The sequence below is a fragment of the Scyliorhinus canicula genome, chromosome 20 (genome assembly GCF_902713615.1).
Source record: "Scyliorhinus canicula chromosome 20, sScyCan1.1, whole genome shotgun sequence".
NCBI lineage: Eukaryota > Metazoa > Chordata > Chondrichthyes > Carcharhiniformes > Scyliorhinidae > Scyliorhinus > Scyliorhinus canicula.
Window position 1 is genome coordinate 17,821,215 of NC_052165.1, and position 16,773 is coordinate 17,837,987.

The window sequence follows — 16,773 nt, forward strand, 5'->3', positions numbered from 1 at the left end:
CACACTGCAGTACTGAGAAAACGTGAATCAAGGACAAACCGGTTGCTCTACAGTCCAATGAGAGGCCAATGTTATTACCTGATGATAAGTTTGCCCATTTACCAATGTCTAATGGACTTTGCTTTTGCTACTGCTGCTATCAGTTACCTTATTCAGGTGTGATGGGATGTGGTCCACATTTCAGATGTTCAATAATGAGGGGGAGGGGGTGTTGGGTTACATGTAACATACTGCTCAGCTTCTGGTACTAGGCTCGGAAGGAAAGCTAGGAATTAGAAGATTCTCCTCTGCTGCGGCCTCAAAGAGGGTGAAGGATTCTTCCTGACCAGACGGTTGTAAATAATGGGGGCGATTTAACTAAAAAAAAAAGTCTGTTCTGGCCAGGAATTAAGGGGTTGTTACCGGTGCTCGTAGCTATCTAACGGCACACAGTTTATTTTTTCGCCCCTCGTGGAAAAGCCCACGAGGACGCACTCAGCCACATTTCCTGCACAGGAGAGCTCCTTTATTAAAAATATTTTTATTCAAGACATTTTCATTTTATATACAAACACAACATTCCATCCAACATTATACAGTTCTCATTATAAACACCCCATCCACCATATCACCCACATTCCCCGCTTCATAACTATAAATTAAAACCTCCGAATCCCACCCGCTGATGTTTACCAACTCTTAAATGAGATGAACAGCCTCCCCCTCGAATAGAACCTCTCCGCTGCCAAATGGCAAACTTTATCATCTCCAAATATAAAAATTCCGACAGGTCACTCACCCACCCCTGCTGCCCTTGGTGGCTCCAGGGCCCACCACCCTAACAAGATCCTCCTCCAGGCTATCATGGAGGCAAAGGTCAACCCATCAGCCTCTCTCCCCTCCTGCACTCCCGGGTCTTCCAATACCCCAAATATCGCCATCCGTGGCCTCGGAGCCACCTTCACCCCCAGGATTTCCGACATTGTCCCCGAAAAGGACTCCCATCAATTTCAGACAGGACCAAAGTATGTGTGTGTGGCTCGCTGGCCCCTGAAACACTGCTCGTTTCTGTCCTCCACCTCTGGGAAAAACCCATTTATGTGTCCTTTGTGCTCTGTGCACCAAGAGGAGTTCGGGTTTAACTTGCGCAACCCGCCCCCCCCCCCCCTCCCCCCCCCCCCCCCCCCCCATGCCCTCCACCACTTCTCCTGCCACTTCCGCTTTATCTCCCAACGAGGTCCTCTCCCTCGCCATTAACTGCCCATAAATATCCAAGACCTTTCCCTCTCCTATCTCATACCCAGATCCTGGGCGAGATTCTCCGCAAATGCGGAGAATCGTAAAGGGTGCCGTGGGACAGGCCATGACCCACGGCAGCCTTCACGGCCACTTCCGGGGCCGATTCTCCCCCCCGGGTGGGGCTAGGAGCGCGGCCCCATGCGTCACGGCCTTGACGACGGTCGTCGAGGCCGCACGTCAAGCGCCACGGCGGCTGACGCGGCCGATGACGTCAGCCACGCATGCGCAGGTTGGACAACGCCAACCCGCGTTGGAGGGGCGGTGGAGGGGAAACCGTGCGTCTGTTTTGGACGCTGGCCCGACGATCGGTGGGCACCGATCGCGGGCCTGTCCCTTCCCGAGCACAGTCGTGGTGCTCCCGTGCCAATCGGGCCTCTAGATGCCCCAAACGGGCATCTGGTGCCCGTTTCACGATGGTAGTGAGCCCGTGTGTTTGCTGCCGTGGTGAAATGGGCGTGAAGGGCCGGCCGCTCGGCCTCGGAGAATCGCCGCTCACCGTAAAAAACGGCGAGCGGCGATTCGTGGCGTGGGTCAGGCGTTGGGGAGGGGGGGGGGGGGAGAATAGCGGGAGTGCGTGAAAAATGCTAGGAGGCCCTTCCGCTAGTCTCCCACCCGGCGTGGGGGGCGGAGAATCGCGCCCTACATCTTTTCTAGCAATGGAGGTGTGGCCAGCTCCTTCCTCACAAAATTCCTAATCTGCAAGTACCGGAACCCGTTCCCCCTCGGCAACTGGAACCTCTCCACCAGCTCTGCAAATCTACCTTCTCTGAACAGGTCCCTAAACCTCTCGATCCCCTCCCATTCCCAAATCCAGTAAGTATGAATCCAACCCTGCTTAAATAAACCCATGATTTCCACAGAACAGCACCCACTGCGACATGCACTGCAGCTTAAAACGTTGCCTAAACTGATTCCAAACTCTTAATGAGGCCACCACCACCGGACTCATTATTTGGCCGGTGGGAACAGAAGCAGAGCCATCATCAGTGCCCTCAAACTTGCCCCTCTACACAAGGCCACCTCCATCTGCCCCAATCCAACCTTTCCTGCACGACCCATTGCCGAACCAGCCCCTTATTTGTCGCCCAATAATAATTAATCAAATTTGGCAATGCTAATCCTCTACAAGTCCCTTTGCAAAAAGGCTTTCCGAATCCGAGGCACCTTACCCACCCACATAAAGGCTGAAATTATCCAATATACCCTCCCAAAAAAAGGGTTTACGGTAGGAAAATCAGGAGATTCTGAAAACTTAATAAAACTTCAAAGGATCGCCACTTTCACGGTTTGAAGCTACTCTGCCAACGATAGCGGCAGAACATCCTACTTCTTTAAATCCTTCTACACCCCCTCTACCAAGTTGGTCACATTCAGCTTGTTCTACAGAGCCCAGCTATACACCACCCGAATGACCAGATACTGAAAACTCAACCTGACCAGCCGAAAAGCACTCAGGAGCTCCGATGAATGCAGGACGAGATCGCCTCAACCTCTCAACTCCTGAAGTGACCCCCGGACTCCCACCCCTCCACACTTCTCCTCCCCCCCTCCCTCCCACCCTCCCTCCCACCCCCTCCACCCTCCCTCCCACCCCCTCCCCCCAATGCACCAACTCACCTGCTTGGGGTCGTTGAGCTGTCACGCACCCCACCACACACCGGTAGGGCATCCCCGTACCCAATTCCCGGCACAGGCAAAATGCCAACTGGGCACTTTGGCAGTGCCTGGCACCCTGCCAGGGTGCCAGACTGGCTGTTCCAAAGTGGCACCAGCAGTGCCAGTGTGTCAACCTGCCTAAAGACCTCCGATCGCCGGGGAGACCGCCTCCATTTGTGGGGACCAGTGGTAAATAGCGCCCTGATGGGGTCCCCTCAGCAAGGCTGATAGATGCCGGGTGGCCGTTCGATCCTTTAGCTATGCGAGTCTGGGTGGGACCAGATCGCGACGCCTCGTGAGATCGCCAACAATCCTCAACCATCAGGAATTCCAGGAAAGTTCTCTCCTGGTATCTACCAGCCGCATCTCATCTCGATTTTGGCAAGAGGTGGCTGGTAAAGAGGCGCTCAGTATTTCCATCTATATCACGTGTGTGTGTGTTTTCCTGCTGCTCCCATCTCAGTGGGCTGGATCTATTAGGCTAGGTTCACTTTTTTTGCTTAGAACTAAATCTATTTTTGCTTGCCATTTTTCAAGTGAAAATGCAAACATATTTCTGGTTTCCCCAATTGCCAGTCAGTGTCCACGCCCAAAACACTTAGTCTATTCTTTTCCCGGATATTGCCTGACCTACCTCATTTTCAGCCTTTTCTGTTTCAAATTTATTTTCAGCATCTGTAGAATTCTGAATTCTCAACATAAATGTTGGTACTGGCCAAGAGGTTTTATTTCTACACTGCCTTTTTAAATAAATCTCCGAGATATGCAACCTACTCCGATTGAAACTGCTCACCAATCGCCACTGTGCAGGAGGCGGCCATTCGGCCCCTCGAGTCTGCACCGACTCTCGGAAAGAGCACTCTACCTAGGCCCACTCCCTCGCCCTATACCTGTAACCCCCACCTAACTGTTTGGACACTTAAAGAACAATTGATAATGGCCAATCCACCTAACCCGCACACGTTTGGACTGTGGGAGGAAACTGGAACACCTGGAGGAAACCCATTCAGAGACGGGGGGAACGTGCAAACTTTGCACAGTCACCCAAAGTCGGAATCGAACCCGGGTCCCTGGCGCAGTGAGGCGGTGATGCTAACCACTGTGCCACCGTGCCTTCCCACAGCTTCCCCACAATGAAACAATGTACTTTGAGAGCATCCAATTGCCGGCACTGAATTCTGAAGCTGAGATGTGACCGGTTGCTCATGTACAAATGAGGAAGATTGAAGTTGTGGCTTTTAGCTCATGAGTACATGGTGCATAAGCGGAATGAAACATATTGGGCGTGCTTTAAAACAACGCCAGCAACACGTGTAAAGCCATGCTTTTTATTATTCTTTTCCATAAATCACAAGCCATGACGTGGAGATGCCGGTGTTGGACTGGGGTGGGCACAGTAAGAAGTCTTACCAATACCAGGTTCAAGTCCAACAGGTTTGTTTGGTATCACAAGCTTTTGGAGTGTAGCTCCTTCCTCAGGTGAGTCCTGATGAAGGAGCTACGCTCCGAAAGCTAGTGATTCCAAACAAATGTTGAACTGTAACTTGTGTAAGATTTCTTACATAAAATCACAAGAACTTTTGTTTCGGTCTATGACCAAAAAAAAAGCACTTGGGATCTACAATCAGCCAGAATAATGCAATATAGTATTGCCCAATTTATGTTAAAAATGTCTCTGCAATCAGCTCAATTGTATCCATTGATATGTAATGTATGCAACAGTTCTATTTTAAATAAAGTTTACACTGGTGTGTAATCATCAATTTTTTAAAAATACCATCAAGAAAGAAAACAGCATTGTACCAAGAAAATGTATTAATAATATTTCCATGACATCCAAAACATTTCCTAACTTCTAGAATATTTTAGCCTTTTAGCTTACATGATTGCAAAAATGCAATTTTTAATGCCATTTGAAATTGTATGAAATAAGATGTCTTTTAAATGAGAACAGTGACACTGTGACACTGTCAAGATGTTGTCAAGACAGTGGGGGGGGAGAGAAATAGCGTCTCAAGTAGCAAAGATGATCGCAATTAAGTTTTTCTCAGGATCTGAAGGTTGTCCCTGCATTTCAGAGCAGGAAGATACCATCAGGGGCAAAGGAAAATAATGTATAGACGAGTGGGAGCTGGTAAATGTTACTTTGGCTTTTCAAAAGGGGGATAATGTGTACACTCAGGCAGTGATTTATTGCTAACTTCTGGCTTCAAAGACAAATTCCGCTCAACTAAAACTCGGGTCAGCGTTGTTCGAATAACCTAGGATTTTCTACAGCAGAATCACCCCCTCAATTTAAGAAAAAAACAGCAGCCAAAGTTTGCAAGTCACACAGCATGCAGCACACATTCAACCTGAGGGAAGCCCACAAGCACGAAGGGCTACTGGCTGGTTCTTTGTCACCAAATGCAGCAGGTTGAATGCGGACATCACTGGGATTACTTCCACCAAGAAATAAGAGGCAAGAAGCAGGGAACAACAGCTAAGTAGGGAAACAAAAAAAAGTCCCATTAAACATCAAAACGATAACAAACATGCACGTTATTTAGATAATATTCAGAAAATGCTGATTTTTTTTTAATGCTACGAAAAGATCAACAGTAACCCACTAGCTTGGGTTTCCTCGGTTAAATATTCACAAGTGAGAAAGCAATGTTTGTTATTTACACATGACTTTGGATCGAGTGGGTGAAAACACATGACGAAACCCAACGTAGGGGCATTCGCAGGGAAATTAATCTTCAAAGCAACGTTGTCCCTCATGTTTTCACAGGCTTAAAAGCGTAGGCATCTCCAGAGTCTCACCACCTTCTGAAGAGCAAAACAATGATTTATACGGACAAACATGCCACTCGGTCATTCTGGAGTGTGTCTGAAAGAAATATGCTTATGTTAACTCTGACATCTTAAAGCTGCGACAAAGCCAAAACAATTTTTCCTGTTTTTACAAGGAAGAGAAAAGGAAACAAAATGAAGTGTCACAATGAACAGCCTCAATGAGCCATTAAACAAAAAGTAAACATGTCAACTTTAAAGTGACTGTTTGGTGCAAAACAGAAAAAGGGCAACGAGCAACATTCCATTGTTGGAACTCTTATTTATTGTGGGCAGACGCAAACGGGTAATCAGAAATAAAACAAAAAACGGTGTACAAGAAGAAAACATTCTTGCGACTTTCGCAGAGCCTGTTGTGAAAATGAAAGTGTTCAATGATGCACAATTACCTAGAGGAGCTGCAGTGTTACTCAGTGCCCGCAGCTGATCATAAAAGGTCCTCCTATTCAGGATCATCAATTGCGGTACCAGGCAGCCTGTGAGCCTACCAATCGAAGCCATCTGGCTTATGTCAAGCCTCTGGGTCAGGCAGCTACAGTGCAACAGGAAGAGAGGCAGTGATGTCACTCCGCAGGTCAGGCAAAGAACAAGGATGTATTTTGCAATTAATAGGCAGTGTGCCCCAGTACTGGGGTTCCAGCATACTTGAACTGGGTGATTTATTGTTATTATAATATGTTCATGGTGTTGGTAGAAGAGGTGCCATCTACTGGCGAAAGCAAATATTACAACGCAGGATGAGTGGCTGTGTGGAAATAGGCACAGAATGCATGAGGTTAGTTTTGTGCACATTTCATCAATAGCGTACATGCATTCACAGTGGACTAATCATGCCAAACCCATTGAACTTCCACAGATTGATAATTATATCTGCATTCTATGTTGATACCTTGTTGCCACCGTTCTAACGGGCAGCACGGTTGCATAATGGTGGGCACTGTGGCTTCACAGCACCAGGGTCCCAGTTTCGATTCCCTGCTGGGTCACTGTCTGTGTGGAGTCTGCACGTTCTCCCTGTGTCTGCGTGGATTTCCCCTGGGTTCTCCGGTTTCCTCCCACAGTCCTTAGACATGCAGGTTAGGTGGATCGGCCATGCTAAATTGCCCTTAGTGTCCAAAAAAAAGGTTAGGAGGGTTTATTGGTTAAGGGGTAGGGTTGAAGTGAGGGCTTAAGTGGATCGGTGCAGACGTGATGGGCCGAATGGCCTCCTTCTGCACTGTATGTTCTATATTCTATGCAAGATGTACCAGTAAACAACAGGGTTAACTTAAAAAGGTCTACAGCTACCTTGCTAACTCAGTAAGTAAGCTCGGGGAGTGGTTCTCAGAATCAGTTACCTGATTCCAGCCAGCAGTGCTTCAATTGACATTGATATTTCCACGTTAATGGGGGTGGAGAGGATAAATTTGTCAGGAGTCCCATTGACTATCCTGTTATTCCTGCAAGTGTGTGAATAGCAGATGAGGACAAGGTATGGCGAAGCTAACAAGCCCAATTGAACAGCTCGAGAATACACACTTTCAGCAGCAGCCTTTGTCATGCATTGCATAAAGGTTCAGTTTGGACATTGGATCCATGTTAGTCCCTCTCCATATACAAATAAAGGGCCGAGTCCAGTTTACTACAGTTTGCCTCTGCTAATGCACGGCTAACTATGTCCATGACTGTGCATTTGTGACCCATGATTCAAATGACATTCAGACCACCCTCAACGTTTAATTCCACATACTATTTTTAAAATAAATTTAGAGTAGCCAATTTATTTTTTTCCAATTAGGGGATAATTTAGCAATCCATCGAACCTACTCCTCTTTGGGTTGTGGGCGCGAAACTCACGCAGACATGGGGAGAAAGTGCAAACTCCACACGGACAGTGACCCAGGGCCAGGATTCAAACCCGGATCCTCAGCGCCGTGAGGCAGTACTGCTAACCAGTGTGTTACGTGCCGCCTTAAATTCCACATACTAAATGGTTTGTCTCTCACTCAACATCAGCAAGAGCAAAAGATCCCCCATCAGCCATTTCCCCTCTCACCCCTCACTCTCGCACTCCCCCAACTCCTCCCCCCACCAGCTCTCCCCCCTCGTCCCCCACCAGCTTTCCCCCCTCGCCTCCCCCCACCAGCTCCCCCTCTCACCCCCCCCACCAGCTCTCCCCCTTCGCCCCCCACCAGCTCTTCCTCCCCCTCCACCAGCTCTTCACCCCCTCTCATCCCCTTCGCCCCAAGCAGCTCTTCCCCCCTCCCCCTTCGCGCCAACCAGCTCTTTCCCCCTCGCTCCCTTCCCCCCCCCACCAGCTCTTACCCCTTCATCCCACCAACTTTTCCAGCCACCATATAATAATCTTTATTGTCAAAAGTGTGCTTACATTAACACTGCAATTAAGTTACTGTGAAAAGCCCCTAGTCGCCGCATTACGGCACCTGTTCGGGTACACAGAGGAAGAATTTGAATGTCCAACATTCAAAACCATCTGTGTCTTTTTTCACATCCAATTTAATCTTATTTTTCAACTAAATTAGATTAATTTTATAGCAATTTCTAAATTTTATATCCACATTGAATCAATTACACATTTTTTTTAAACCCCAATTCAAAAACTCCTTTCTCGATAATAACACGCACTAATAGGTTCAAGAACAGTTTCCTCCCCACTGTTACCAGACTCCTGAATGACTCTCTTATGGACTGATCTGATCTCTCCATGAATCTTCTCTACTGAGTAGTACTACACTGTATGTTTCACCCGATGCCTGTGTCCATGTATTTACCTTGTGTATTTATCGTATGTTCTGTGTTTTTTTTCATGTATGGAACAATCTGTCTGGACTGTACACAGAACAATACTTTTCACTGTACCTCGGTACATGTGACAATAAAACAAATCCAAACCAATCCAATAATCATTGTATATTGCATCAGAAAAGCTCCCCTCCTTAAATAAGTGCTTATCCACCAATTACCATGAGTGACACCACAGGAGATCAGCTGGCACTTGTCACGTTCCCAAACTATTACACTTTGTTACTGATCCAAATAGTTCTCCAATTTTCCCTTTTAAGGATACGGTGATCCCTAACCTAACCATTCCCTGTGGCAAGGCACTCCATGTTCCAACAACTCGTGTGAAAGATTGGCCCAACATCTTTCCTCTCTCTCAAGTGATAATTTTAAACTGGCGACCCCTCTTCACAAGACTCTTTAATTAGGATGAATAAAGGAAAAACTATTTTGTCTATCAAAAGCCTTTCATACTTTTCAAGACCTACAGTATAACTTTCCTTCATTTTTTTTGTTGCCAAGTGCTTATTCGAGTGAACCCCACTGGTCACTTCATTCAACACAACCATTTCTATGTAAAGATTAGATCCCATTATCTTTGTGAATGGAAGTTTAATCCTAAATAACATTGCCACTCAAATTCTGGATGTCGCACGTATTGTCACACAAACAGCCCGAGTTGCAGCCAACCTCCTATAAAAACAATTGCATCCGAAATGGACTTCCAGATACTGAAAAAGAGTTTTGGATGGAAACTGAAATACAGTTCACCAAAATGAATTCGAATTTAACACTCATAAGAACCAGGAGCAGGAGTAGGTAATTCAGCCCCTCGAGCCAGCTCCTTCATTCAACACGATCATATCTGATCTCCTCTCGGCCTCAAATCCATCGTCCTGCCTGCTCTACATAACCTTTCAACCCAATACTAATTAAAAATCTGTCTATCTCCTCCTTAAATTTACTCAATGTCCCGGCATCCACCTCACTCTGGGGTAGCAAATTCCACAGATTCACAACCCTTTGGGAGAAGTCTCCCCATCTCGGTTTTAAATTTGCTATCCCTTTATCCTAAAACTACGACCTCTCGCTCTAGAATGCCCCACAAGAGGAAGCATCCACTCTACGTCTACTTCATCAACACCTCTTACCATCTTATATACCTCAATTAGGTCTCCTCTCATTCTTCAAATGAGATACTCTTGAGAGAGTATCGGCCTAGACTGTTCAGTCTCTCTTCATACGACAAACCCATCATCTCTGGAATCAATCTTCTGAACTGCCTCCAATGCCACTACGTCCCTCCTCAAGGGGACCAAAACTGTACACGCACATTAAATAATTAAATAAAGAAAATGCAAGGCCCCTCATTTGGATCATCGGGATGGCTAAAGGTTGTATGATGGGAAGGCAATGGTGTCACGGTACTGTCACTGGGCTAACAATCCAGAGACCCAGGGAGCCTGGGTATGAATCTCATCGTGGCAGACGGAGAAATTGGAATTCAATTTTTAAAAATCTGGAAGTAAGAACCAATGAACCATTATAGATTGTGGCAAAAATCCATCTGGTTCACTAATTACTGCCTGGCCTGGCCTACATGTGGCTCCAGATCCTCAGCAATGTGGTGGACTCTTAAAAACATCCTCCGCAATGCCCTAACGAGCCAGTCAGGAACAATTAGGGATGGGCAATAAATGCTGGCACATAGAACATAGAACAGTACAGCACAGAACAGGCCCTTCGGCCCTCGATGTTGTGCCGAGCAATGATCCCCCTACTTAAACCCACGTAACCCGTATACCCGTAACCCAACAATCCCCCCATTAACCTTACACTACGGGCAATTTAGCATGGCCAATCCACCTAACCCGCACATCTTTGGACTGTGGGAGGAAACCGGAGCACCCGGAGGAAACCCACGCACACACGGGGAGGACGTGCAGACTCCACACAGACAGTGACCCAGCCGGGAATCGAACCTGGGACCCTGGAGCTGTGAAGCATTGATGCTAACCACCATGCTACCGTGAGGCCCCACTCGTTTAAACCTTTCCTAGCTTGACAAGCTGGGACAAACATGTCCCAAGGACGGATTTTAAAATGTGATGAGCTGCCACTCGGGACTCAGCTTCAACCTTCTAGTTTGTCTTGAAAAGACCAACAGATTTATCACTGAACCTTCTGCCACTGTGCTCTTTCCTACTGGAACAAGCTGTAATTCTGTCCTGGGCCTCCTGAAAAACGTGGAGCGTAGCTGCTCCCTCAGTATAGTAGTGTCAGGGTTGCTAATCCACATCTCTCTTTTACAGAACTAGCTGCCATATTCCATAAGTTTAACTTTGTCAAGCTAGGAAAGGTTTAAACGAGTGGGCACGAGGGTAGGATCAGGCAGGGCAGGGGCTTTTGGGTGGTCAGGAGTGGGGGGGGGGGGGGGGGGTTGGTCGGAGAAGTAGTCGGGAAGCTAGTCGTGTGTTCAGGGGTGAGGTTGGGAGAGTAATCGAGAGTCTCCAGTGGGGGAAGTGTGTTGGCCAATTCTGTACTTTGGAGATAGAAAAAGTTCTAACTTTTCCTGTGCAACTGTTCTGCGAAGTGAGTCGGAACCATCCGAAGTCTCGGACTTTAAAGCAGAGTTTCAGAGGGTTCCAGGCGCGCGGACACTTCCCAACGGAAGTTGAAACTTCCTCGGGAAATCCCATGTAGTCAGTGTTTGGGGACCCGAGAGGTATCCCGCAGTGAACCTTCTGGGGTGCCTCCGGACTGGAAGATGTGGGCCCACATGTTCACAAATCTTTTGAAAGCAACCTGAAATAGTCCACAGCAGAAAACTGCACAAAGTAGAGTTAAAGGGGTTCACAGTACCGGATAACCTTTGCAAATTTAAACATAATAATAAGTCTTATTTGACCAAGAGGGCAATATGCAGAAGGGAATAAAGTGTAATTTGGTGCCTATTTTCATTAATTATACAAATACTGTATCTCTTACAATTACAGCTACTTGGGAGTGCATGGTTAAAGCCACCATTGATCTGACTGTCATGAAAAGGAGACAATAACATGCCATAAAGCATCTGGGGAAACGCAAGTGTTCAGTTTCAGTAGAGTATTGGTTACACACACATATTGTAGCTTTTGTTTTGCACGGTCTATCAGCAACAGACTGGAAGCCAGCAGCTTCGAAGTGTCCACAGTGCCCAATGAAACCAACATCAGGCTTTTTGAATATGTAAATCAGGGTGCCAATGTCTGCTGGACCCGCTCCTAAATTCAGCAGCAACTGGGCCACTGTCACAGGCCAGCCTCAGCCCTTCTGAAATCCCAATGAGTGTCTTTGTCACCTCTGAGCTCAACCAATCCAACATTCTTCTTACTGACCTGCCCTCCTCCACAAGTTACAATTTGCTAAAAGCTCTGCTGTATCATTCCTATCCTGGATCATTTTCCACCATTCTGCACTGACCCCACATAGACACAGTAAGAAGTCTTACCACACCAGGCTAAAGTCCAACAGGTTTATTTGGATCACAAGCTTTCGGAGCGCAGCTCCTTCAACAGGTGAGTGTCCACATGGACGTAGCTCCCACCCCCACGGCCTCAAATTTAAAATTCATGCCCTTAAATATCTTCTGAACTCTGCAACTACTTCCTGCTCTGTATTCCCATTCTGGCCCTGAATCACTTCTTCCTGATCTGCATCTCCTGTCCCTTAATTAAGCCATTCCTGGGGCGGGGAGAGGAGTGGTTTTGAGGTGGGGGTGGGGGAGGGGAGGGAGGGGAGCTTGTTCATATTCATGAGGCTTCAGGCAACATTTTGTAAATCCTTAGGAAATATTTTCTCAGAGATGGTTGCACCTAAAGCTCAATTTAGGGGTCAGTTGGCTGGATGACTGGAGTATGGTGTAGAATAACACCAGCACAGGCTCATTCCCCAGAGGTAGCTCTTAGTGTCTGACTCCTCGTCTTGTCTCATAGTCCTAGCATGGCTTGAACCCTGATCAGACAACAAAAGAGAATTCAGAATGTCCAATTCACCTAATGAGTACGTCTTTCGGGACTTGTGGGAGGAAACCGGATCACCCGGGGAGTCACGGGGAGAACGTGCAGACTCCGCACAGACAGTGACCCAAGCCGGGGATTGAACCTGGGACCCTGGCGCTGTGAAGCAACAGTGCTAACCACTGTGCTACAGTGCTGCCATGAGGTGTTTGAGGTGTGGTCAGTATTATCCTAGGCCCACAAGTCATGAGTACTGGTACTTTCAAAACGGGGTCCTATCATTATTTAACTGTGGGTAGACTAAGCTCATTTTACCTGCATTTCTCCACATACTTGCAGTCTAACCCTATTTCCTTATAGCTGTTTGGGCAGCAAACTCCCAATGTAATGCGTATTTCTTCAGCAGAAGACACAATAGATTGAATATTTACATAATTCACTCCGAATGATGCAGACTCTAATGCAGTGCATTGCGTTTGGATGTACAAAGACACCAGTTTCTTCGCAAAGTAGCCTTTATTTAAAACATAGCATCACAAGAAAGGGTAACAAAATAAAGTATGTCCTCTAAAATTATGCTCTTGTCATAAAGGGACACAAACACTTTAAACATGAACAAAGGGGAAAAAGTTTGTACTTATGTTGCGCGGTTCACCACAACAGCATGCTTTAAAGCCAATGTAGTGGTTTAGAAGTGTGGTCATGGTTGTCACAAAGGAACCAGATTAGGCCATTCAGCCCGTCGAGTCCCCCCATTCAATATGATCATGGCTGATTGGGGATACAGGAAACACAGCATCCAATTTGTGCACAGCAAGCTCTCACTAACAGCGATGTGATAATGACCATTTCACCAGTTTTTAGTGGTGTTGATTCGCTGTAACCACTGACTGACAAATGAAGGCCACATATTTACAAAGTCTCAATGAGCAGTGGCTGTTCCCAGCATCCCGCGTCACCCACACAGACTGCGCGCACACAAACACACCCCCCCCACCCCACACACAACCCACACAGACACACTCCCACACACACACACCCCCCCAACCCACACACAACCCACACAGACACACTCCCACAAACACCCCCCCCCCAACCCACACACAACCCACAGACACACTCCCACACACACACACTCCCCCACCCCACACACAACCCACACAAACACACCCCCCAACCCACACACAACCCACACACACACACTCCCCCCAACCCACACACAACCCACACAAACACACCCCCCCCAACCCACACAAACACACCCCCCCCAACCCACACACAACCCACAGACACACTCCCACACACACAACCCACACAAACACACCCCCCCCAACCCACACACAACCCACAGACACACTCCCACACACACAACCCACACAAACACACCCCCCCAACCCACACACAACCCACACAAACACACCCCCCCCCAACCCACACACAACCCACACAAACACACCCCCCCCAACCCACACACAACCCACACAAACACACCCCCCCCAACCCACACACAACCCACACAAACACACCCCCCCAACCACACAACCCACACAAACACACCCCCCCCAACCCACACACAACCCACACAAACACACCCCCCCAACCCACACACAACCCACACAAACACACCCCCCCAACCCACACACAACCCACACAAACACACCCCCCCAACCCACACACAACCCACACAAACACACCCCCCCCAACCCACACACAACCCACACAAACACACCCCCCCCCAACCCACACACAACCCACACAAACACACCCCCCCCCAACCCACACACAACCCACACAAACACACCCCCCCCAACCCACACACAACCCACACAAACACACCCCCCCCAACCCACACACAACCCACACAAACACACCCCCCCCAACCCACACACAACCCACACAAACACACACTCCCCCACCCCACACACAACCCACACAAACACACCCCCCCAACCCACACACAACCCACACAAACACACCCCCCCAACCCACACACAACCCACACAAACACACCCCCCCAACCCACACACAACCCACACAAACACACCCCCCCCAACCCACACACAACCCACACAAACACACCCCCCCCAACCCACACACAACCCACACAAACACACCCCCCCCAACCCACACACAACCCACACAAACACACCCCCCCCAACCCACACACAACCCACACAGACACACTCCCACACACACAACCCACACAAACACACCCCCCCAACCCACACACAACCCACACTCCCTCACATGCACTCCCCCACCCCACACATTTCACCCCCACACACCCAACCCCACATCACACACACTCCCTCCCCCTCACACCGCCCCCACCCTCACACACCCCCACCCACATACACCTCTCCACACATATGCCCCCCCCACACATATGCCCCCCACACATATGCCCCCCCACACACACACCCCACCACATTCACCCACACATCCACCCCCGCACACACCCCGACACCCCCCCTCACGCACACATAGCCCCCAACACCCTCACCCCTCCCACACACCCCGACACCCCCCCTCACGCACACATAGCCCCCAACACCCTCACCCCTCCCACACACACACACACCATACATGGTCCCCCCACACGCATACTGCCCCACATCCCCCCTCCCCAAACACAACCCACACCTCTCCCACACACGCACACATTGACACCTCCCCCACACACTCCCCCAGCACCCCCACCCCCCCCACACCCACTCCCCCCCACACCCACACTACCCCCTCACGCACACTTCCCCCATCCACACTTACCCCCCACACTCACCCCCCCCACCCAAACACACACAATTACCCCCCCAGCACTCCCCTCCCCCACACCCACACTCCCCGCCCACAGCCACACACCCACACTCTCCCCTCGCACTCTCACACAACCCCACCTACACTTCCCCCCTCACACACCCAGTCCCCCCCACCCACATACCCCACACACAAACTCCCCCACCACACACACACACCCAGAATCCCCACACACCCAACGCACATTCACCCGCCCACACCCAGAACCCCACTGTACACACCCAGCCCCCACACTCAATACTCTGAAGGCATACACTCTGAAGACATAAATTTGCTTACCTTTCAGCGGGAGCAGGGTTTGAGGTAATATCAGGTAAGCTCTTCCTTTCTTTTTCTTTTTCTTGTTTTTTTTTAAATCTAGAGGTGATGTCAGGGAAGGCAGTACAATGCTCCTCCTGCAGAATGTTTGAGGTGAGGGACGCCGTCAGTGTCCCTGCTGATTTCATCTGTGGGAAGTGCACCCAACTCCAGCTCCTCAAAAACCGTGTTAGGTACCTGGAGCTTGAGCTGGATGAACTTCGGATCATTCGGGAGGCAGAGGGGGTCATAGATAGGAGCTTCAGGGAAGTAGTTACACCAAAGACTGGAGATAGATGGGTAACTGTAAGAGGGACTCGGAAGAAGCAGTCAGTGCAGGGACCCCCTGCGGTCGTTCCCCTGAGTAACAAGTATACCGTTTTGGATACTTGTGGGGGGGACGACTTACCAGGGGTAAGCCATGGGGTACGGGCCTCTGGCACGGAGTCTGTCCCTGTTGCTCAGAAGGGAAGGGGGGAAAGGAGTAGAACATTAGTAATTGGGGACTCAATAGTCAGGGGCACAGATAGGAGATTTTGTGGGAGCGAGAGAGACTCACGTTTGGTATGTTGCCTCCCAGGTGCAAGGGTACGTGATGTCTCGGATCGTGTTTTCCGGGTCCTTAAGGGGGAGGGGAGCAGCCCCAAGTCGTAGTCCACATTGGCACTAACGACATAGGTAGGAAAGGGGACAAGGATGTCAGGCAGGCCTTTAGGGAGCTAGGATGGAAGCTCAGAGCGAGAACAAACAGAGTTGTTATCTCTGGGTTGTTGCCCGTGCCACGTGATAGTGAGATGAGGAATAGGGAGAGAGAGCAATTAACACATGGCTACAGGGATGGTGCAGGCGGGAGGGATTCAGATTTCTGGATAACTGGGGCTCTTTCTGGGGAAGGTGGAACCTCTATAGACAGGATGGTCTACATCTGAACCTGAGGGGCACCAATATCCTGGGGGGGAGATTTGTTAGTGCTCTTTGGGGGGGTTTAAACTAATTCAGCAGGGGCATGGGAACCTGGATTGTCGTTTTGGGGTACGGGAGATTGAGAGTATAGAGGTCAGGAGCACAGATTTGACTTCGCAGGAGGGTGCCAGTGTTCAGGTAGGTGGTT

At 49.0% G+C, this 16,773-nt stretch overlaps 1 protein-coding gene across 7 annotated transcripts in view; it reads right to left on the reverse strand.

The window, feature by feature from the left end:
* Window positions 1-16,773, reverse strand: part of msrb3 (methionine sulfoxide reductase B3) — a 123,233-nt gene that overhangs the window by 89,518 nt on the left and 16,942 nt on the right. For 2 of the 7 annotated variants that reach the window (XM_038780716.1, XM_038780712.1), the window contains exon 2: window positions 6,159-6,301. The exons of 3 other annotated variants lie outside the window; for them this stretch is intronic. In XM_038780716.1, the coding sequence (XP_038636644.1) occupies window positions 6,159-6,270 (112 nt within the window). In that variant the 5' untranslated portion in view covers window positions 6,271-6,301. Of the gene's footprint in view, window positions 1-5,288; window positions 5,417-6,158; window positions 6,302-16,773 lie in introns of those variants that run through there. 2 more of the 7 variants (XM_038780715.1, XM_038780714.1) reach the window with 2 other exon arrangements.